Here is a 24,071-nt window from a genome sequence, read left to right on the forward strand (position 1 = left end):
TAAATTCTTTGGAGTCAGAACCATGAATCACTTAACATAAATAATGGCAGAGGATCGAGTAATGTAAGTTCAGTGCAGTTCAAGACAAAAGTGGTGTTCATATTGTATTTAGAAACATTTTCCTGGAAAATATAACCTAGAGAGTCTTTTTTACGTATTAGAAGCAAAGATTACATGTGGGTTCCATTAGAAATGGGAGGATAACACTTGTAGAGCTTTGCATGCGTTGCTTTTGTTTTGCTTCTGAGGATGATTAGTTTTAAGAAGTGGGTTGTTCCTTTATAAACAACTGTACAAGCGCAGTCAGAGGTTGGGAGCAAAGGCTAACGGCTCCCACATCCCAGCAATACTTGCTGTGTGCTTGGAATACCAGTCATTGCCAAGTAGGACACAGTGAGCTGAGATGATCAATAATGACAGAGAAGATGTTGCTGTACTATTTGAAACATGCCACTGCTGGTGGTCCTGGGGGAAGTTCCGTATGTGATACACCCAGAAGACTTTCCGTTGTGCCTTTATCCAGAAAGATCATTTTAGGGAGGTGTAGTCTCCTTAGGTAGTACACCTGTTATTGTAACTGCAGTTTGAGAAAGCTCTTGGTGATGGGGACAATTGCAGGTACGTCACTCTAAATTAGCGTCACAAACAGAGGTAAATTTACAGACTCTTCCAACTTTGGTGGATCTGGGGAGGAGGGAGAACTGAAGTGATAAATCCATTTAGCTTTCAAAAAAAATGCCTCTTTTACGACAGTGGTAGTGACTTTTGTCGTTCGTCTTGGCTTCACAGAGAGTAAGATAAATTCACTTGCTCACCTTTAAATGTTCACAAAAGTATGGCTAACCTGCTCTTCAGTGTGAATAAGGACATACAGGGCACAGATGATGCAGAGGCTTCGGAATAAATGTCAAATGTAGGATGTTTGCCAAGCCTCTGTCTCTGTGACTACAGGAGGTGGCCTGCTCAGCTGCGTCCCTAGTCCCTAGGGAGGGCAGGGAGGGACAGGGGCGGGGGCTGTCTGCGGCCAGGACTCCTGCTGCTCTGTAACTTAGACATAGGGATGGGAGACAGGCAGGTGGTCCTGCCCCAGAATCCCCGGCGGGGTGTGTTAGGGTCTGAGAACCACCGTTTTTTCCAGGAGATTTGGAAGCATTTGCTGAGCCCTGCTCAGTCAAGGGCATAGATTTTCTTTCCTGCTCAGAGAGCCTGGGGTGGTTCTGCCTGGCTGCCCAACTCAGCGAGGTATAACTTCTAGTTCCAGTATTTTCAAGGAATTAAATACATACAGCTTTGCAGTTGTCTTTTTCATTTTGAAAACTTCCAACTTTTACCGAAGCAATCCCCTTTGAAAGGATGTATGGCACAAGAAGAAAAATGAGGGCTGGGGCGTCAGACACCTCAGGTTCGCATTTGACCTCAAAGAACTATTCTAGGGATACAGTGTTAAGGTGTTGCACGAATACCTTGCACGGCAGTGGACAGTGACAAGATTCTTAGTTAGGGTTGCTTCTTTCCTCTCCCCTACCTCTGATTAGCGTCTGCACTGTCATTTGCTGACATTTCTTCAGTGACACTTGGACAGGCACCATGCGTTCAGTGCACAGGAAACACAGCCCAGCGTCTCCTACAGATTTTCTCTGCGGGTTACTTACGGTTGTTGCTTATACTTCCAACTATTGTCAAAAAGCATTGGAGATGGCTTCGAGCAAACATACAAGGACACATGGATGCATGAGGATAGGGGAGAGGGACCATGTATCCTGAACTGGAGATAAGGTGGACAGTGTATGCCCACTGCCACGGAACACTGAATTTAGGGTTTTTTTTTTATTAATTTTAATGGGGTGACATTGATCAATCAGGGTACATATGTTCAGAGAAAACATCTCCAGGTTATTTTGACATTTGATTATGCTGCATTCTTATCACCCAAATGAATTTAGTTTTGAAATTCATAATAGCAAAGGCAAAAGGGACAGTATAGGACATGGTCCTCAACCCCTAGGCCGTGGACCAGTACCGGTCCGTGGACCATTTGGTACCGGTCCAAAGAGAAAGAATAAATAACATGAAACGTTGTCAGAATAACAAATTTAAATACAGCCTGAATAATGAGGACATGCTTGTTCCTCCTTTAACTTAGCCCAATAAATATCGTGAGTTCGACAATTATATTTAAAAATACCACAATTTTTACGCCGGTCGCATAATTTTATTTTGTGCATTTATCCGTTCCACCCTAAAGGCCAGTCTGTGAAAATATTTTCTGACATTAAACCGGTCCGTGGCCCAAAAAAGGTTGGGGACGACTGCTATAGGGGATATACACATGCACATACACACGGATATATAATATTGTGTAACTAGGTAGCAGATGATGTCTCTGATAGGGTGAGTTTTATATGAAAACTGTATTTGAATATCTAGAATGTCTCAGGGCAGTTAATTTTACAGAGTGTACCCTAAATTCAAGGTAATTTATTATTACAGTTACTGAGGATCAGCCAGTGTGCCCTTAGTGAGAGCTTTCGTGTCTCATGATAAGGTAGAGTAATAGTAGTTCATGATTTCTGGCTGGTGGGTTGAGGATAATTCCTTAATTCTGTGAGTAAACACTTTGCTACAGTGCTGATCCCAACTGCATGGCTCACCAGGACTGCAACCCGTGTGGCATTTTCAGAGGCAGTGTGAGTAGGGTCCCCATGGTACTGTATGTTTTCTGCTTTCTGAAATACAAGAGGATGAGGATCATCCTCTGGTAAATGATTTCATTGCCAGTCCTAGATGAAGAAAGTTGTTTTTTCACGACTTTCAACCTCAGTTTCAAATTCATATTAATAATGGTTTAAAAACAACAAGTTTTAATGCCCAAGTCACATGCCATGTTTCCTTACATGCCTGGGCTTCCTGCTGAAATGACAAAGCGGTTCCTGTGGAATCGTGAAGCAGTGCTGTGTGCCAGGCTTTCGTGGCATGCCCCCTCCCGTGGGGTTGGAGTAGTGGAGAGCCAGGGACGCAGCGTGGTCTGGGGCCAGGGGAGCAGCACTGGGCCCTTTTGAGGGATTTGAAGGATGCCTGTTTTACTTGTTGCTGGTGATGATGAGGGGTCTCACTGACTTGTCCTGTCGCTGTGGAAACCAGCAAGGCCCAGGTGTGGTTTGTCTTTGCCCTGAGGGAGACGCGTCATTCGACACCTGCTCTCCAGTCTGTGGTGTTGCCCAGAACCCAGGGAGGGAGCGGAGGCTTCTGCGCTGTCTGACCCACTCCTCTCCATCCTCCGTTTGACAGGAGCACCTGATCGAGAACGAAGTGTCCATCCTGCGCCGAGTGAGACACCCCAACATCATCATGCTGGTCGAGGAGATGGAAACAGTTACTGAGCTCTTCCTGGTCATGGAACTGGTCAAAGTAAGAGCGTGGGGAGATTTTGGGAGATTTCCTGGGTGCCAGATCCCAAGACTTAACCATCTTCTTTTATTTATTTTATTTTTTTTAGAGAAAAGATAGGGACAGATAAGAAGGGAGAGAGATGAGAAGCATCAACTCATAGTTGTGACACTTTTAGTTGTTTATTAATTGCTTTCTCATATGTGCCTCGACCGGGGGGCTGCAGCTGAGCTATTGGCCCCTTGCTCAAACCATTGACCTGGGCCTTCAAGCCAGCAACCACGAGGGCATGTCGATGATCCTGTGTTCAAGCCGGATGAGCCTGCACTCAAGCCAGATGAGCCCTGGCTCAAGCCGGTGACCTCAGAATTTCAAACCTGGGTCCTCAGCATCTCAGGCTGATGCTCTGTCCACTGTGCCACCGCCTGGTCAGACAGACTTAACCGTCTTGTTGAAGTACCTAACCAGAAAAGTGTTTTGTGACCTTAAAACTTTTTTTATAATCGTCCAATTTTGAGGGTGTTTTTTTTTTTATCTTACCTGGGCAGATGAACCTTCTTTGTTACCTTTGTGGGATGGCCACTCTTGAAATTTTGATAAGTCCTTTTGTGTCCTCTAGGGTGGAGACCTCTTTGATGCAATTACCTCTTCAACCAAGTACACCGAGCGCGATGGCAGCGCCATGGTGTACAACCTGGCCAGCGCCCTCAGGTACCTCCACGGCCTCAGCATCGTGCACAGGGACATCAAACCCGAGAACCTCCTGGTACGTCCCTCTGCCTTCTCTGTCCCAACTCACACCTCTTTTCCTTTACAAGGACCGTAGTCTCATGCAAACAGTGACATTTTAGAGTCTGTACCAGTCCTGAGAGGAGGACTGAGAGAGTTTACATTGTGAACATCAGTCTGATGCAAGCCAGTGACCACGGAGTATTAATGAATTTCTTCAGTTTATCAACATTTCTGCATTTCTTGTTTATCAGACATCAGAAAGCATGTTTTCACTTATGTTTCATTGATGGTCCTGACTGAAGAAAGGTGAGCAGGAAATCATTCTGAAGAATAAATTGGAGACAGAATTAGAATGTGAAGGGTCATTCATGTGCTGGACGTCTTTGGGCATATAGTTCATTCATCTCAGCTTTACCGACATGGAAATTAAGACCCAAAGATGCTAATTTTTCTTGCTTAAAAGTCTCATTTGCCCCATTGTTCTCCAGAAGAAAGTCATACTGTGACACTCACAGCGCCTCGTGATCTGCCTCCAGTTTGCCAGCCCTTCCCTTCCTGTCCGGCCAGGTGGCAGCCACCCTTAGACCATACTGAACACCCGTTCCTGGTGGCCTTACTATCTAACAAAGCTTGCTGATTGGGCCCATCCTGCTGTCAGCACTGTAGAGGAATTTGGGGGAAGCTGCTTGTGGAGTTGTGCGTGCATATACCCCCAGACATACACAAGACAGTCGGCTTCTCTGGTTCTGCCTTTCAGGGCTGAGCTGTCCTTGTCACTGCGGTTTAGAAGGCCAGGCTATCTGAATCCTCTATATCATGTTGTTCCAACACCGGTTTCCCCTGACCCCATACAGCAGCTAGTTACAACTTGGCTTTATGAACAGCATTATACCTCATTTGCTTGTGTCCATACTGGTCTCCCCGCAACGGGACAGACACATTGATTGTCTGAGATAGTGAGCAGAAGGCGTGTCTTCTTTGACCTTTCCCCTGGGCAGTCGGCTGTGGCCACCTCTGGCTTCCGCGGCAGTTGCACGGGTGCTGATTTTACCATCACGTGTCTGTCCCCTAAGCACCCCAAGGGGCAGGTGTGTGTCTCAAACACCTCTAGATCTCCAGTGCCCCAGCAGTGCCAAGTGATACCACGGCGTGAGGACTGCACCTTGGCGATGGGTCGCTGACGACCCCTGAGCGCGCCAGCCGCCGGCACTGGGGCTTGGTCTTCACAGCCTGCGTCCTGCCTGCGCTGTGCAGAAGTTGTTGAGAGGCATGTGCGTTGAGGAGAGCTGGGGGCCCTGCTGGCGACACTGCCCATCAGAGGGTCTGTTTCCCCCTTTGGGTAACACCATTTGATGATTTCTGAGCGGCCGTGTGAACAGCTGTGAGTTGTTTCCTTATTGTATTCTGCCCGGAGGGGTCTAGCTTTCTTGTCCGTGTGTTTCTCTTAGGAAAACAAAGACCCTGCCCTGTGGAGGAAGGCTGCAGGTGGGATTTGGTGTTGTGAACTTGAAGGAGGGATGGAGACCTAGTTGTCACCTGGGCCTCAGGATGGCAGTGAGGCGAAGGTGTTCTCTCCCCATCACAGGCTTCTCACCCACGGTGGCCTCGCCATGTCCCCCACACGCAGGGCTCTCCACCCTCTGGCTGTGTTTGGCCAGGGCCTTCTTCACAAGCTAAGGTGACAGGACATCCCCATGTGGCCTGACACAGACACTGTGCTGTTAACGAGGACACCCCCTGTGCTGGCCCCCTGCACCCCAGTGGCCGCCATGACGGACAGTTTCTGTGGCTGATGGAGCCGCGCCGTAGGTGCCTGAGAGCCACTGGCCGCCGTGGAGCCAGCCCGACCACAGCACTGGTCGTTAAGGCTGCGAGGAAGCGGCCCGAGACGGCGGTGAGCGTCCCCGTACAGCACAGCGCCCGCTTCCCGGCTCCCCGAGTCCACCCTCCCCCCATTTCTTCTCTCCCCCACTCAGTCTGCAGGGCGTGGGAGTCTCAGAATCTGACACCTTGTTACACACCAGGGGAAGAGACTGCAAGGGGGAGGGGTGTCCCCGAATGCAGCCAGGACATCAGAGTCAAGCTCCTCGTCTGTGTAGTCTGGCCTAGCCGTGTGGTCCCCTTCCCACCACCTGCGCCAACCCCTGGTGCCACCCGAACGGGAGGAGGAGAGAAAGAAGGTGACAGCGGATGTCTGGATGAAGCTAACTGTGTGAAACGGAGAGGAGGGTTGTTGGTCAGCCCTCGGATGCCCTTAGCTGCACACACCCAAGTAAAACTAAAACACGCGGCTGCCCCCAACCAAGCAGAATGCGGTTAGAGCCCTGACCGGACCACTCCGCAGAGTCTGGACCTCGTCGGCAGGCTGGCGCTGGCCGGGGCGGGAGAAGTAAACACAGTCACTGTCAGCCTCCTCCTGCTCCCAAGCCATCAGTTTCTAAACACCAGGAGCATTCAGACGTCTGATTTGCATCCCCTCTTTGGTCCGGGTCGCGGTGTCATAATTTAAAACCCTGCCGTCAGAGCTGTACGGGTCACCGTGTCAGGGAGCACAGCGGTGGCCGTTAATGCCGTGAGTTACAGCCCGGCGGTGCCCTGTCAGTTAACTGCGAGGGACCAGTGATAAATTCCGCTTTCCGGGAGTCCCGGGGCCAGGGCAGAAGAGGGCTGGTTCTCACATCTGAAGTCCCGCTAAATCATCGTGGTGACATTTTATTTGGAGAACATGCTGCGTTCACTTGGTATGTGGGATCTGCATTTCTCATAATTTTTTTAGTTTTGCATATTCGGAGAGCGAGCAGCGCAGGGCCGGCGTGCCCCCCCCCATGGTTGGAGTCCACCCCGCGTCCATAGGTGTGTGTGGGGGGCGGCAGGCACGGCTGTGCCGGGTCTCACGGGCAGGGCTCGCTCACAGGACAGATGGCCGCGGGGATGGTGGTGGCGTTGGTTAGAATGTGCCTGTGGTTATCCACTGGCCACTCTGTGCCTCAGTTTCCTCTTCTGTAAAGGAGAGGCACCAGTTCTCTTCCCAGTTGCCCAGTGGGGTGACTGGAGATGTCCAAGGAGGATATTGAAATCTCCAGAGTTCCGTGAGGATGCCTGATGCTTGGAGAACTGAATTCTCTGCCAGAACAGAAGGCCCAGAGCCCCCATGCACTTATCACCTCCTTCCGAAAACCACTCTCTTACTTACAGTGATACCGTGTGCATGCGTGTTGGTCTCTGACAGCTGCGCGCCAGCGTGTGCTTGCACAGAGATTGATGGGTAGTTAGACATCTTTCCTGCTTTGCAGACACTCTGCAGCTGAGATTTGAAATGTACTCAAATTGTCTTTCACATATTTGCCTCTGTGTCTAGCGTGGTGCAGAGATGTACCGGATAAAATACTGTTATTTCAGGCTCGTCTGCTGCTATGACAGTTCCCTTTTGATGTTTTAGCCAAGAAGCACCACTTGCTCAGACATAACTCAGCGGTTATGGACTGTTCAGTCCCTTTCTATTTCTGCTCCTGCATCTGCCTCTGAATTCCTTTAGGGGATGTGAAACCGGGACTGCTGGGCCTCCTGAGGGCCTGACAACCACCCTAACTGCCCCTCGGCAATCCCTCAATTGAATGTCTAAAATAAACACTATTTTTCAAGAATGTGTACCTAAATGAGTGTTTTAAAGTTATAAAAACAAAACAACGTTAATAAAACTGTGTGTGTGTGAAGACTTTCATGATATATTTAGAATTACAATGTTGCTTATAATGCCCTTATCACTGCCATTACTTTGGGAATTTCTGAAGTCTGAGTTTTGGTACATGCGTCATAAATTCTAACCGTGGTTTCCGACATCGGCATGTTCTCGCCAGTGTTTACATTAAACATAATGGATGGGAAGTGCTCTGAGGCTGCAGCAGGACTAAGAACCTGGTTTCTGTTGCTTTAGGCTGAATCATGAGTAGCTTTGAAAATGCCTCTGCTGAGTTGTGGGCGGACGCAGAATGATGAATGTCCGGGAGGGACTCGGAACCCTCAGGGTTACACCCGGGACTTGGAAGTCATAACATTGTGTGCTGGGTATGCGCTTCGTCCACGAACGCGGCACAGTGATCAGAACATTACGGGGAAAGATATTCTTAAACTCATGAGGACATCACTTGTAAAGAAGGTATTTCAGTGTCATCCTTTTTTTAATGCCTGTAGAAAATTGGGGGTCATCCACATGGAGGCGGAGGTCCTTCATGGTTTTTGCATGGATGACTGTATACATCACGCCCCTCTTTAAGTGGCAGACTAATGGATGATGTTAACATGCTTATCTTGAAAAAACATCAGTTTCTAAATTTTCACCTCTTCTCATAGTGGTAATTTAGGTAAAAATCTGGTTCGTTCCTAGTAAAATATGAGGAAAAGCAAACTGAATAAATTGAAAGTATAAACATAGAGAAAGATGTTATAGGGGAATACATTAGGTCTCTAGTTCTCCTGAATTCAGTGTTTTCAAAATGGACATCCAACAGATGAACAGACAGCAAGTTCAAGAGTACAGTCAACCCTGTATCATGCTGTCATGCACACGTGATTGCTTCCAGAACCATCCATTTAGAATGTAAGTTCCAGACTTTTTTCCCAGAAGGGAAATCTGCTTATAATTAATTTTTACTAATTATAGAAACAATACATGTTCATTGGAAACACTGGAGACTAAAAAGTATGAAGGAGAAAGGTGGTGTAAGGGGATAGAGTTCTGGTGTAATTGTGTGTGTGTGTGTGTGTGTACATATATGTAGTTGCATATTCCTTTTTATGTAGTATAGTGAATGTCCATATGTTCAATATTTTTAAAAATGTGCTTATAGTGTCTGTATTTTATTATAGGGCTGTGTGATGACTTAGTTTGCTTCCAGTTTTTAAAAACCTAGATAAATTCTGAGATCAGTGTCCTTGTTTAAAACCTTTGGGTCCACCTCTATTCCCTTAGAGTTGGTTCTTAGAAGTACATTTACTGGCTCAAAGGTTATAAATGATATTAAGAAATTTACACATTGCTGAAATAGATGCTTTCCAGAAAGGTTGCAATTTAATCAAAAACACTGCCATCTTCACCATCACTTTCCAATATGATGATGATCGGATCTAATCAGCCAGACCTTCCAGGAGAGGGAAGGAACATTCATGGAAGCCCAGACCCGAGCTTGGTCTCATTGTGTCTTCACACCAACCCCATAACATTCCCTTTCACAGCTGAGGGGGCGCGCTCAGAGGGGGTGACTCTCAGAGGTCACACTACCAGAAAACGAGGGAACTGATTGGTTATTCAAGTTCAGGCTGTCTGATTCCAAAGTCCATCTTCTGTCTAGACTTGCTAGGTCTTCCCCACATGGATTACTTATAGTCATCATTGACTTCCCAGAGCTCAAGTCCTAATTTTGTTTTCTAAATGAAACATGCACGTGTCTTAAAGAACACCTGATACCTGCTTTAATGGGCACGTCATAGACACCATGTCCGCAGCCCTCGTGCCGCCTGCACAGTGAGCCCGCAGTGCCGTGCCCGTCAGCTTTCTGCTCCCGGGCTTCGCGGCCTCTTCAAAGATAAATCAGTGTTACTATCACAAGGAGAGATTTCTCTTGAGTTTGTTGGTTCGTGTATCTGCGTTACTTCCACCGACTTCCAAGGGCCTTCTGGGAATCGCTGAGGTAAAAACTCCAGATGATGGGCTGGCTTCTGTTCCAGGTGTGTGAATATCCCGATGGCACCAAGTCTTTGAAACTGGGAGACTTCGGGCTGGCCACCGTGGTGGAAGGCCCCTTGTACACAGTCTGCGGCACACCAACTTACGTGGCTCCAGAAATCATTGCGGAAACCGGGTAAGACTCCCGGCGGTCTCCGTCTTTGGCGGGGAAAGATGTGTTTTGCTCTTACTGCTGGGTATTCATGGGACTCCTGGGAAGGTGGAGGGAGGGAGTGACTGTTTACTTGCACCGTAACTTGTAGCTTAGCAGCTTAAGTTTGTGCTTCTACATTTAAGAGCCGTGGGCCTGGACTTTTGTCCCAGGGCTGGCAGCCCCAAGATTGTAATTAGGGTTGGGAGAAAAGCAGATGCCTTTGTCCAACGGGCAGTTAATTCCTCTAGGAAACGAACAGTTGGACACCAAAAAGACCACTGGTTTTTTCTCACAAAGGCAAGTGACGGGGTGCTGGGGTAACGTCGTTATTTCTCCCTCTCCCACCCTTTGCTTCCCTAGCTACGGCCTGAAGGTGGACATCTGGGCAGCGGGTGTGATCACATACATCCTTCTCTGCGGATTCCCCCCATTCCGAAGGTCAGTGGCTCTTGGTGTGAGTGTTTGAATCACAGACTCTCACCCTTTAATCAGAAAGCAGACATGTTATGTCTGGCAATCAAGACCAGAAATGGGTTTAATGAAAGCGTCCACTGAAAAGTACACCAACACTCCTTTCGCTTTTAATGTACAACCCATTAATGTATAGTCCTTGACCACACGTTGTGTATGGTCCTCTGAGGTTCTTGTGGTCACCCTTCTGTACGACACACCCATCAGCCGGCGTCTGCGGTTTCCATTCTGTTCTTGTCAAGGGGAGTGAGGTTCAGAGATCCTTGTGAAGCAGTGTGATCCTTCTAGGAACACCTTTTTCCTGTTTTTAATTGTTGTCTCTCCTATTTATTGTGGGAACATTTTTCTGACAACTCACTTTCCAGAGCATTCAACCTAGTTCTCATAGAAACAGTTAACTTTTTAAAATTAATTTTATCCATGCACATAATATTTAGTGGAGAATTACAAATACCTTGAACATAAGTAGGCCTGGGACCAACAGACCACCTCTTTGGTGACCATGCGCGCCCCCGGTGGGAGCAGAGGTGGCCACCCCCAGGTCAGCACGTCACAAGAGCGCTGAGCACACTGTTGCTCGGTAGTGTGTGTCCACGGGGTGAGCACAGGACTTTGTCCACAGCACCTCTTCCAATCAGTTCCATCTCCTCCTTTGGGGCAAATGAATGACTGAAGCAGAAGATCTAGTGAGGGATGTTTGATTTTTGTCTACATTTTCTTGAACTCTCTTCTGTTTCATCTCTTGTTCACTTTACAACTATTTGTTGCATAGCTTCTGTGTGGCAGGCTCTGCTCTAAGTGCCCGGGATCAAAGGGTGAACACACGTGTTCTCTGACGTCGTGGTGTCTACAGTGTAGTGTTAGGTCAGTAGGAAAAAAACAGGTTTATTTCAGCATCCCTTCCCCCAACATCTTACTATGAAAGATTCCAGACGTTCGGAAAAGTTGAAGGTGTTATCTCTTTAAAATGATCAATGCTCAGTTGAGTTGAACGTTTTTACCATCACTACCAAAAACACAGGGGTGACACAAAGATGTCAGTCTCTCCCTGTAAGAATCTGGGTGTAAAGACACACCCAGCACGTCGGTCAAGAACAGTGAAGGGCAGGAGGGCATGCTCAGTGGAGGGCTGGGACTCCGACCCTGACCGGAAGATAAAGCAAGTGAGTGGAACCTCTTCCTTGTGGCATGGGTTGGGTTTCTGAAGGTGAGAAGCTTTCTGTCTGGTCACGACATCATGGTCTTCCTTCAAGGTCATTGTCGGGGTGGGTGACCCAGGCTGTGGGATCGTTGTCCATATGAACAAAACACTCCAAAAGTTAGGGCTGTCAGTGCTGTGGATCAGTGGGGCAGGTCTTCGGGTGTGGGCTGGCTCCGTGAGGGGTAGGATGGTCTAGTGCAGCCTCACTCACATGCCTGGTAGTTGACTCAATGTCAGTTGGGACAACAGATAGGACTTGGTATGTGCCTCTCAGCCTCCAGTGGGCTAGCCTGGGTTTCCCATGACGGCAGGTGCAAAAGGCAAGGTCCTGGGCCTGAGCACTCCTCCGCTCCCTGCTTGCCTCACTTTTGTTGATTGATGTCCCATTTACCAAATGAAGTCAAATAGCGGAGCCTGCAGAAAGTGTGGGAGATGGGGGTTTGGGGGCCATTTTTTCTATCGTGCTGTGTCCTGGCTCGCTTCAGGGATGGCCTGTTTGGAAACTCGTCAAGTGTTGAGGATAGTGTGTTTTGATAGTTGGTGATCTTGGGGCCAGTTACCGCATAATTCTCCTCTGTGATGGTCTACGGAAGTTGAGACCAATTGGGAAGGGGCGTCAGGGATCAGTTTGAGAGGAATGTGTGCTCACAACTCCCTCTAGTGTTTCCACATGCCAGTGCAGCCTGGGAGTCTTTTCCTTTGACTCGGCTTTTTCCTTTTTAACAAAAGCGAGATTCAGGGTAAACCAGTATGTGTGTATTGTGACTTGCTTCCCAGTGAACAGCAGCTTCTTTGTGGGATCTGGAGCTAAGTCTGGCTAACCAAAAGCAGTAAAGCTGCATTCTGAAATCTGCTGTTCTACGTTACACTCAGAAGCTGGTCCTGCAAATCCAGGTAGCTTCTGAAATTTACAAAAATGCGTTCCCTCTTTCAGATGTTGTGTCGAAAGGGAACGTGCAGTGTTAAATGCTAGTCTCAGGCGCATCTTCACAGCTCAGAGACATTATGGAGAGATTCTAGAACCTACTATAACATAAGCTGCATATAGTAAATGATGAAAATGGTACTTGAATGATAAAAGACCATGGTATAAATTCGTACCTAAAACGGAAGTCTTTCAACCAGATATCTTAAAACATTTCCTTTGTTTTATACTGAAGATGATTTTAACCCAAAGCTTTTTAATTGAAACCGTGACTTGGAATGTATAGTGGTTTCAGCGTCTTTGATTCTAGGGTCTCTCAATTTTTCCTTTTTTGGGCTTTGGCCTTAGCTTGACATGCATTCTTCCTTTAGGCTTTGCAACCCCAGACTCGTTGCTAAGAAGGACACTTGTGTTCTGGAAGCAACTGGCATTTTAGTCAGTGCCTACACGAGTCTGTTTTAGGACCACGGACAAAATGTAGTATTTATTTGCATGACTGTACTGACATTTTTTTAATTTCTTTTAAACACATGCACATCCCATAATTGAAATGTTTGAACAGCATTTATAAGAGAGCTTATCAACATTTTCAGGTGACCTCGCCCTGACACATTATTGAAAAGAGAGAATGGCCACCAACCCTTTGGTTGTGTTGCAGGTTTTTCTTAATGGACATTTGAGACCTCGAACCAGGTTACATTGTATTAGAATAAGAAAGGGCCCTGAAGCATTGCGGCTGGAGTGGGAGCATACGCGTGGGCATAGCGCAGCCTGGGTCCAGGCAGAGTGTTGCCTCCCGTGCGACTGCTCGCAACACAGCTCCTCAGCCCCCCCCCCTTCTTGTCACAAGGGAAGCCTGACGCCCTGCTGTTTGCCCGGACTCTTTGGGATGGATTCTAATTGCCAGGACATTCCACGGTTTGGTTTGTTGACTCGGGCTGTGTTGCCAAGACCCAAAATGAATGCTGCACACTCATGTCCAACTTCTTAGCTGTTTATTAACAAAATAAAAGCCAGATGTCTTAACAAAATCTCCCAAGTCATTTGAGATTCCAGGAAGAGAGGAAGGGAGATGAGTGGAGTAATAGCCGAAAGGAACGGTTCTGGAAACAGGTGATTTGTTTGATACCTTCTTATACTGTCTCCAGGGGAGGGTCCCCCGCTTTTCTAAAGGTTTTTGTAAAATCCCTGTGTTTTTGGCGTGTCCTTCGCTCCCTTTGAAGGACAGCTGACCTGAGTGCGGTCAGTAGGGAAATACGTGAAAATGAAAGAAAACGTGTAGACGTCTAGAAAGAAACTACACAGAGAAAACCCCTCTGTGGGAGGGTGGTGGGGTCTCTTGCCCTGCCCGGTTTTCTGGCCTGACTTCTGCCTCTCAGGGTGCCTCCTGACCCAGAGGCATGGCCAGCAGCCGCGGGTACAGCTGGCCTCGGGTGGATGTCACAGAGATTCGCAAATCTCACGACCTCTCTCTTTCAGAGAACAAGAAGGACGCGGCCACGTCATCGGACAGCCCTAGAACTTGTCTCTCCAGGCACTGTCCGAAACGACCTGTTCCTAAGGACGCCATACTTGTCCTTGCCCGCTCTGAGAGGGCCAGTAGCACGAGCAGGCTCCTCCCCGGAAGGCTGGGTCCCCTGGGAGCACCCCGAGCAGTAACAGGCTATGGGTTGTGTCGGGCACTCCACGAGAAATGTAGTACACGTGCCAGGTGAGACTGGCGTCTCATGTCTGGATGTTGATCTTGACTCCTACCGTCCGTCCTGAGTTTTCTTCTAGGGTTTTCTAAGGACCTCGGAAGATAATGACTTTGTTCTCTGGCCATTGATGAGCCCGTTAGGTGAGGGGCCCTGGCTCTGCAGGTGCAGGGCGGGTGTCTGGGAGCTTGGGGAGGTCGACCTTGCTGAATTTTTCCCCAGCAGTGTTTGCATGTCTCCACGGCAACTCCATCGAAAGTCAGCTCATCGTTTATTTATCAGGCACCAGCTGTGTGTGCGAGGGCACATTTTAGGGTGGCACAATCGGGTACAGTTTGGGGATGGATGCCCACGGGGGGGGGGCAGTGAGGAGAGTCTGTCTCAACCTGTGCAGTCCTGGCTGATGTCCTCAGATGGGCTCTTTCTCCAGAGAGAGAGAGAAAGAGAAAGCTCCAGTAGGAAGCTTATTCTGTCACAAATGTTTTATCCGGATTCTGAACTCCGTGTGACTTCTTCATATGTTGGCTGCTTCCCTGTCTCTGGCTGTTTGACTGGAAAAGTGGACAGAGGCGGGGCTCAGGGAGCCGGCCCAGACTCGCTGCGTTTCCACTCTCCCTGCCACGAGGGCTTGAGGGCAGATGCTAGAATGAGGATTTGTGGGATCTGCGGGTTCCGTGTCTTCTTGTCTTTCTTATTGCGGCAGAATATTTGTAACACAAAATCGATCAGTTTAACCGCTTTAAGTACACAGGTCAGTGACGTTAACAACATCACAGAGCCGTGCGGTCATCACCTCTGTGCATCTCCATCTTCCCAGGCTGAAGCACTGTGACCCACTCAACCCAGTTCTTGAGTCTTTATGTCTCTCTCCTCTCTCTCCCTCTTTTCTCCTTCCTCCTCCCCCCCCCCCCCCATAGCCAGGCCTATGGAAATGTTCTTGAGCTCATGTCTAAAGGGAATAATGCATCATCACAAATGCAGTGGACACAGGAAATTGCCAGCCAAGGACCAGCCTCCTCTCCCACTCTTCCCCTGAATACTGGGGTGAAAAACTCGATGCCGACTTGGGCTCTTCCTCCCTTTCTTTGTCACTGACAGTGAGAACAATCTTCAGGAAGACCTCTTCGACCAGATCTTGGCTGGGAAGCTCGAGTTTCCAGCCCCCTACTGGGATAACATCACCGACTCGGCTAAGGTACCATCCAGTCCTGTTTCTGTGGGACGCCCTGTGTCGAGGGGTCCTCCTCTCACGTGGGGCTCAGGGTCTTGATCTCCAGGTCTGTCTTGATCTTGGGAAAGTGGTCCTTCTTTCAGGTCCTTCTGTAATGTAGTCTCTGAAACTCTTAACCAGGTTCTGAAAGTTGGACTGGCTGCCTGCCCTGTTTGCCCCAGCCATCCCCTGTCCTTGGAGCCCTAAACATTTGTTTTTATTTTCATTTATTCAAGAAATATGTATTAGATACCTGTCAGAATATAGGAATGGACTCCTGAGACATACTGACTTGCGGAAGGAGTGATACTGCAGTGTTACACTGTGGGATGAGGACAATGAGCAGACCCCCTAGAGGGAACATGGTTTAATGTTGACTCAGGAGAGACCCCCTCCTCGCACATGCTGCCCACGACTTGAGGCGGCTGCGTCTGCAGAATTGCCTTGTGGGCACTGGGAATGCGAGTGATGATAGCTTTTCAGTTCCGATGGCTGAGCAGCTGTGTTGGCTGTTGTTAGATGTATATGGTGCAAACCCAGATTTCCGTACTGATGCCAGAATTACCCCTTTTTGTCTCCTCTGTCGCCTTTCTTTCCTTTCTCTCCTTCCTTTTCTTCCCTCTCTCTCTTCCTCCCTCCCTTTTCTTTCCCCTTCCCCTTCCCCTTCCCCTTCCCCTTTCCCTTCCCCTTCCCCTCCCCCTCCCTCTCCCCCTCCCCTTCCCCCTCCCCCTCCCCTTCCCCTTCCCCTTCCCCTTCCCCCTCCCTCTCCCCCTCCCCCTCCCCTTCCCCTTCCCCTTCCCTCTCCCCCTCCCCCTCCCCTTCCCCTTCCCTCTCCCCCTCCCCCTCCCCTTCCCCTTCCCCTTCCCCCTCCCTCTCCCCCTCCCCTTCCCCCTCCCTCTCCCCCTCCCCCTCCCCTTCCCCTTCCCTCTCCCCCTCCCCTTCCCCTTCCCCTTCCTTCTCCCCTTCCCCTTCCCCTTCCCTCTCCCTCTCCCCCTCCCTCTCCCCCTCCCCTTCCCCTTCCCTCTCCCCTTCCCTCTCCCCCTCCCCTTCCCCTTCCCTCTCCCCTTCCCTCTTCCCTTCCCCTTCCCCTTCCCCTTCCCTCTCCCCCTTCCCCTTCCCCTTCCCTCTCCCCCTTCCCCTTCCCTCTCCCCCTCCCCCTTCCCCTTCCCTCTCCTCCTCCCCTTCCCCTTCCCCTCCCCCTCCCCCTCCTCCTCCCCCTCCCCTTCCCCTTCCCCTTCCCCTTCCCTCTCCCTTTCCCCTTCCCTCTCCCCCTCCCCCTCCCCTTCCCCTTCCCTCTCCCTCTCCCCCTCCCCCTCCCCCTCCCCTTCCCTTCCCTCCCTCCCTCCCTCCCTCCCTCCCTTTCCAGGAATTAATCAGTCAGATGCTTCAGGTAAACGTTGATGCTCGGTGCACGGCGGGACAGATCCTGAGTCACCCCTGGGTGTCAGTAAGTACCCACCTTTCTGGGGATTGAACAACCTGTACAGTCTGTGGCCACAGCATGCTGCCTTGTGGTGGCTTTGGCCCGGACAGAGGTCCGCCCCCACATTCTGCGGCAGACGGCATGCCTGTCTCTGACGAGTAAGAGAAGGAAGGAAGGCTTTCTGGGAGAAAGCGCTTGGTGCCAGGACGCTGGAGAGTTCAGTTCTGCTCTGTGGGTGACCCGGGCAGGCCGCTCCCTACTCCCTGTGGGCCTCCGTTCCCTCCGCTGCACAGTGAGCCAGGTGGCTGACATACCCTGTAAGGAGCCTTCCAGCTTTTGCCTTTTGTCATTCTGGGCTGGGGAGCGTTTCAGGATCAGGCCAGAGAGGAGCATGTTTCAGACCCTGATACCTTGGTCTTCCTGGTCCCTGTCACGGGAGACCTCCTGGTACTGGTGGGGAGGGGGAGACAGAGCCTTCCAGACCGGGCAGAGGATGTGTCCCCCGGGTGTGGGCGGTGCCTCTGGGTTTAGGGGAATGGTGAGCTTGGGAAAGTGGGCACCTACCTCCCCTGTTCTCAGAGCCTCCAGGAGAGGGAGCTTAATCGCTCCGCCAGGGACTTTGGCCGCCTCGGGGGCCCCTGGGGCACCTCTGCCCACCTCCACTGTCCACATGTCCTGACATCTGAGTTCAGCCTTCCTGGATCCCGCTGAAAGACTTGGCTCTGGGACCACATAGCTGAGATTTCACATTATTTAATGAACAATAGAGATGAACAATTCACTGCATTCTTGGTTAAAATAATAAACAGTTCACTGATTTTGAAGTTTCCCAGGGAAGGATCTGTGCTAAATTCTATGGCACCTGTGCTACGGGGGTCTCAGAACCCTGAACAATGCCCCCCCCCCCCGTGCCCCTGGGACCTGGGCTGCAGACATGGGGAGCCAGGTGGGCGGTGTGGGGTCTCCCTGAGCGCTGGGAGTGCTAAACAACAAGAATTGCATTTACTAGGTCATTGTTCCCCTGACTCCGTGGCTAAGATGGGCCCGGTAGCAATCGATGAGGGAACTGTGACCCTCAAACCCTCTGTGTTTGGTTCTCTTCCGTAGGATGACGCCTCCCAGGAGAACAACATGCAGGCCGAAGTCACAGGTAAACTAAAACAGCACTTTAATAACGCACTCCCCAAACAGAACAGCACCACAACCGGGGTCTCCGTGATCATGGTAAGTGGGCGTGCTCCCAGGGGAAAGCTGGCGTGCTCACAGTGAGCCGCCCGGGCGCCCCGCCCGTGGAAGCTGGCGCCTTCCACGTTCCCCTTCCCACTGCAGGATCGGCTTGGCACGGCAGGGGAAGTGCTTCCATCCGGCCGAGTGCTGGGGTGGGGGACGGGGCAGGTACCCAAAGCCAGACGGCAGGGTCCGGGTGCCAGGAGCCCTCGGGGCGCTGTGCCTCCTTCTGCAGAGGGCTCGCCTGTGGGGCCGGCGGTGAGCAGCGTGAGGAAGGGGCTCCCGGCCCGCACCAGGCTTCCACAGTAGATTCTGGGGTGTGTGAATTATTCTTTGGGAGTTGGGAGAAGAAACGGCCATAGTTAAATGCTATTGGAAAAAAAAAGGCAGTATTTTGTTGCTTTTAAAATACAGACCAATGTAGAAAAGAGTTAGTTTTTTCAGGGTTGGTAGAGCGTTAGGAGGGTTGATGGAGTGTTAGGAGAAGTCAGTAACAATTGTTGCCATGCTTTTCTAGACCTTCCTTCTTCCAAAATGTTTCCAAGGCAGCTTACCTAAATCCATACACACAGCCAGTTAAGGAAAGGGATGTACCATGAGAGGAGGCTCAGCGGAAGGGAAGTAGGTGCAGGACAAATAAAATGGAGCCAGAACGGTGGTCAGTGCCCCCGGCCACGGCCACGCTGCCCAGACCCGAGCCCCTGCCCCCATGGAGCCTGAGAGCCAGCTCTGAGCATCTGCCCAGCTGTTACCAGGGCGCCCGGGCAGGACCTCTGTTCTGCCCGCACCGTCCGCAGGGCTGGGAGCGGGCGGGTGCCTTCCCCAGAGCTAGGGCGGCCTCTGGGACAGACTTTCTAGGGAATGGGGGCCTGAGCAGTTAGCATCGTGGCCACCCCGACAGCACGGGGTCTCAGCAGCTCGGAAGGCCACCGGGTGGCCTGGCAGCGTGACGGGCGGTCCCCACCGCTACTTCAGGACGGGCCTCTCGCCTTCTGGAAAGGGCTGGTTGGTTTCCTGACCAGCCAGAAGGAAGACAGTTGCTTATTCTCAGGGCAGCTTGTCGTCTTGGCACTGCAGGATATCCAGATAGAAGTTGGAGGAACACACACTCCCCTTTTGTAAATATGAAATACTGTGTGTCTGTTGAGTGTCCACTGCCTTCTTAGCCTCCGCTGGTCCGCCATCCTCCTCTGTCCCCAGGGGAGTCTGCGTGCACCGGGCAGCCCTCTGTGTGTCCTGTGGTACCCCCCCCCCCAGACAAAGCCTGCAAACAAACAGGACCTTTGGACACGTCTCAGGACTAAGGGGCGCTCTGTGCCAGAACAGGCAGGGCCTCTGGAGGTGTGGTGTTCCTGGTGTTCAGCGGCGTTCTGCTGCAAGCTGGGAAGTGCCGGTTGGCACAGCAGTGCCGCTTGCACGCTACAGGAAGAGCCGTCTCGGCTGAGCCAGAGCGTGAGCACGTTTTCAGGTGACTCCCTGGTGACAGACATGATGAGGAATGTACAGGAGGCGCCTTCTGGGGAAGTGTCGCAGAACAGCGTACGTGGGCACACTTGACATGTAAGGAAAAGCCTGAGGAAGAGTGACGTGTTAAATTCAAAATTTAATAATTGTATATTAAGTTGCATAGTCTTTGAGAGGAAGAACCTTTACAGAACTGTGCCCAGGGCTTACAAGAGGTTCTTGTCAGGGCCCAAATAACAGTTGCTGGCCAGGGGCCGGCTGAGGTTCTAGAATGATCCAGCCCTTCTGCCTCATGGTCCAATCAGTACAGGCTCGGTTTTGGATTGTGTCATTAGACCCTCCTTAGAGAGAACCTGTATTTCATGGTTGGCAAGTGGCATTTCTCCATTTGTTGATGGAGTTCCACAAAGTTTAAACTCCCGAGCTTGAACCGGACGTTTCTGTGACGAATCACCTGTAATTGTGTGTAATTCCAGCGGTGATGGTAAACGTCTCTCCACATGTCTGCTCAGTTGTTGTCCTGAGCGTGTTGGCAGGGCTCCGTCTAACCCCACATCCCCTACACAACTCTGCAGGTCGTTAGCTCTGAGGGACTGCTCAGTGACATGGTCCCATTCGGTACCGACAGGAGAAACCAGTAAAGCTTGTCCCTGGAGGTACCAAAAAAAAGCCAGCCCGTGAATTATAGCTTGTCCTCAAAAGCCGGGGCGCAAAGGCCTCTGTGGGGACATCATGCTAAACCCCACCGGACCGAGAACGTGGCCTGGGCCATGGTTGTGTGGGGGCCGCTGGTGACGCTTCGGTCTCATTGTCCTCCTCGTCCTTTTCATATCACTGTGTGTCCTGCCCTTGGGAACAGTGTTCAACGTTCCTTTTTAAATATTAAAAACAATCACAAATGACTCTCCCTGGTATTTACAGGTTCTCATAACTGGAGCATGTGAGGCTAGTACTGTTTCCTGCGGATGCCTCTAGTTGTGGAAATAGCGTGTAAATGTTTGAGGTGGGACCCTCAGATAGCTGGCGTGTGACTGACAGAACCGTGATGCCCACCCTCACCCCCAGTGTTCCCTCCACCCCAGCGTTGGTGCCTGAGGCTCTGGGGAGAAAATGAAAGGCTAGGAATGGTCGATCCCAGTGCAAGAATGTCAAGCTGATGCTGTTGTCTGCGTTTTGTTTGACAGTTTGATTTGACAGTTTGAGAGACACTTCTGAGTATCACTCTTTACCCCGTTGAGATTATGGGGACTCCTGAAGCAGAATTCTGGTATTCAACACCCTGCCCTTACTCAGGGCAACTTCTAATTCTCAGCGCCCCCGCCCCCCGCCCCTTTAAATCTGCATGCTTGCCGGACTTCTGACGCCAGCATCCGGCTCTCAGCTTTCCAGCGGCGGGGCTCCTATACCTACTGACTCCCTTTTCGGCCAGCCACGCACACCCTTGGAAAACTGTCACCTCTGAAAAACCTCCTCAGCTTGCCATGCTCCCTGCCTCCGCAGAGTAAAAGCTGGCGCGTGCACAGGAGGAGGGCTCCGGGAGTCTTCTCCATAAATGCTATTTTTCGCTAAAGTGAAAAGCACCTTTTTGTGAGTGACAGCCTAAGATGGGTTTTTATCAGCGAGACAGTGTGGCGTCGGCTAGCCTTTGGGATAAGGGAATGATGTTGGATGAGATTTGGGTTTAAGACAGGCCTGTGGTTTTGGATTACCCTCGCAGTCCTCGGACTTGTCCTTAGCCTGAAGAGGGAAGGACGGTTCTCTTGCTGAGCGGGCTTATGGTCCCTCCCAGGGGGCTCCTCCCAGCCTGGGGCGAGAAGGCGCCCTCTTGTGGCAGAGAAGGGAATGATAAGCCTGTTCCTGTGGAATCTTGACGGGAGAAGCCATAATTGCACCTGGAGTACTTTCCCGCCCTGGCTCCCCGGGATTCCGTTCCATTCAGGGGGGAATCTGGGAATGATCTGGGTTTAACTTAAAATAGACAAAAACTGTTTCAATCGTGTTGCTTCTGTTTAAAGTAAGTCTAGTTTCTGTCCCTGCTTCTCTCCCCCCTTCTCCTGCCTCTCCCACCGCCTGCATTTGCTCCCCTCTGGCTAGGTCCAAGGCAATGGTATGTACTAACTGCACTGCAACGCTTGGTGCTGCTGCACACACCCTTTCTCCTGACGGGAAGAGAAGAGGAGAAATACCGGACCCTGGCCTCCCCCCCCCCCCCTGCAGAAATCCCTGGCAGCAGAAAAACCCACCTGCCACCTCCATCCATGCTCAGGGCTCTCACGGGGGCGGGGCCTCCTCTCCTGCTCAGGGTGTTGAAGAGGGACGCTAAGTGCTGATTGGGCCTTTTCACGGTTCCCTCTGCTCCGGGTTCATTGAAATAGTCCTTGCAAATGACTAGCTTCAGCTTGGAAGGGCCTGTGGGGAGCCTGGCAGTGCTTGGCCTTCGGCACCAGGTGCCGGGAAGGCAGCAGCACCCACGTAGCTTATCTGTCTTAGAAAGCCCACGGCTCATTCTGATTCTCGGGAGGCTGCTTCAGTTTTTCCGGTCAGAGTGCTGGGAGCTGGCTGGATCTTGCTGGACAAACAAGGAGGACTCTGTGAGTCGGAGGGGAGCAGTCTCCTCTCCGGGTCTAGGGTCAGAAAGCCAGGCTCCATCATCGTGTCCGCAGCCGTCGCTGGGCTCCCTCCAGAGCTGAGCAGGCTCAGACCTCCGGGGCTGGACGAGGGAAAGGAGAGTAGCTGAGGGGTCATGGGGACCTAAAACAGGCGCTGTTGCCCCACCTGGTCCCCAGGGCTCCCATCCGTCCACAGCCCTGTGGACACAAGGGGACCACTTACTCGTGATGCAAGGAGAGCTTTTCCACCCGTGTGTCACTTTCTTTAGGAAAGTGAACCGTCCTAGCCCCAGCGTTCTTGGGGGGGTGCTTACTGAGCCAGGATTGGGGGGTAAGGGGCTCAGGTCTGGGTCTGGGAAGCAGCACTCAGAACAGGCACCGCTCAGAGCTAGGAACTAGTCCCCCAGGCTGTGCAGGGCCGCTGAGCCCAGCGGTGGGAGCAGCGACCCTGCGTCCCGAAGCCTGCTCTGCCCTCAGGCTTCCTCCCGGACAGGCTTGAGGTTATTTCTCCTCTTCTGTTTCTGGTCCCGTGCATGCTGTGTTGTGCGCTCTGTCGTGGTGGCGGGGCCCTGGCCGGGCTAACGTGCTGTCTCCCCTGGTCTCTCCCCAGAACACGGCTCTAGATAAGGAGGGTCAGATCTTCTGCAGCAAACACTGTCAGGACAGTGGCCGGCTCGGGATGGAGCCCACCTCTCCGGGTCCTCCCTCCGCCGAGGAGCCCCCTGGGGCCAGCGAGGCTGCCCCGGCCCCTGCCACCCCGGGGTCTCCTGCAGCCCCCTGCCCTCCTGCCGTGGCAGGCCGTGAGCGGGCAGGGACCTGGCGCCGCCACCGTGACTAAGCCCAGCGGACGGGCGGAGCCTTCCTCTGTGGACTGCTGGATGTCCGGCTGCCGGCAGCCAGGACCCGGCCTGGCCTCCGTTCACACTCCGGGCTTGACCTCCAGATGCTGGGCAATGGCGTATACAGCATTGGCTTTGCTGACAGATACTCGGAGCGGCTTCCTCTAAATGACCAGTGTTTCAGTTCCGTGGACATTTACAGCGTCATCCGGAGAATGTGCAACTTTTTTCCCAGGCATTTAATGCATTTTTATAGAAACACTTCAAGATGAACCAAGACCTCTCCCTTATTTAAGTAAACTCAGAGTGCTCCTGTTTTTTCTGACAAACTTAGAAACGCATTGTCCCTTGGTGGGTTTTCTGTGAGAGGTGACGTGGCACTCTCTTCTGCTGACAGGGTCGGGGGACAGGCTTTTCCCTGGGAGAAATGAGCACCTAAGAGGACAGTCTGGTCACTGGACACTGACCCCACTCGGGCTTCCAGAAGGGCTGTCGGGTGCCTGAGAAGCAGCCACCACCCAGCCTGAGTGAGTCCCGGCTCACTTAAGACGACACTGGGTATTTATTTGTACACAGACCTCAGGGGACGGTCACTTTTTCCCGAGATGTGTGTTTTCCCCCCACCTCTTCCCACATGTGAATTAAAAACGGTCATGAAGTTGTCCTTTGGGCTTTTTGTCGAAAGGCCTGGTGCACGCGGCATCGCTGGCGAGGCGGGCCAGCTACCGCGGGGCAGGACGAGTTCGGCGTCCCGAGCGGCCACCAGCCTCCTCGCGGCCCCCGCTGCTTCCCTGGAGCCGAGCGGCAGCCAAGGGGACGCCAGGCGCAGGCAGGACCGGACCAGGCCGGGCCGGGCGGAAGGCGCTCCGCAGACCCTCTCTGTTCTTGGCCTTCGGAAGGCTGCTGGCAGTCTTTCCTGTGTCCCACCGCCCTGCTGGTTTTAGTCACTGTACATAATCAAGTGTATCGGTTTCACCTGCTCCTCTTTGACACTGGCGGGCCCTGTAGTT

General features: G+C 51.5%; 1 protein-coding gene across 9 annotated transcripts in view; it reads left to right on the top strand.

Moving 5' to 3' along the window:
* DCLK2 (doublecortin like kinase 2) overlaps nt 1-23,723 on the top strand; it is a 143,903-nt gene extending 120,180 nt beyond the window's left edge. For 4 of the 9 annotated variants that reach the window (XM_066386266.1, XM_066386275.1, XM_066386283.1 and 1 more), the window contains 8 exons: nt 3,289-3,408; nt 4,007-4,153; nt 9,844-9,977; nt 10,356-10,433; nt 15,388-15,484; nt 16,866-16,946; nt 18,030-18,146; nt 22,833-23,723. In XM_066386266.1, coding sequence (XP_066242363.1) covers nt 3,289-3,408; nt 4,007-4,153; nt 9,844-9,977; nt 10,356-10,433; nt 15,388-15,484; nt 16,866-16,946; nt 18,030-18,146; nt 22,833-23,060 — 1,002 coding nt within the window. In that variant the 3' untranslated portion in view covers nt 23,061-23,723. Of the gene's footprint in view, nt 1-3,288; nt 3,409-4,006; nt 4,154-9,843; nt 9,978-10,355; nt 10,434-15,387; nt 15,485-16,865; nt 16,947-18,029; nt 18,147-20,534; nt 20,617-20,797; nt 21,797-22,832 lie in introns of those variants that run through there. The other 5 variants (XM_066386319.1, XM_066386305.1, XR_010751662.1 and 2 more) reach the window with 4 other exon arrangements.
* Nucleotides 23,724-24,071: the final 348 nt, after the last annotated feature.

This window comes from Saccopteryx leptura, chromosome 1 (genome assembly GCF_036850995.1).
Source record: "Saccopteryx leptura isolate mSacLep1 chromosome 1, mSacLep1_pri_phased_curated, whole genome shotgun sequence".
In the NCBI taxonomy this organism is placed as follows: domain Eukaryota; kingdom Metazoa; phylum Chordata; class Mammalia; order Chiroptera; family Emballonuridae; genus Saccopteryx; species Saccopteryx leptura.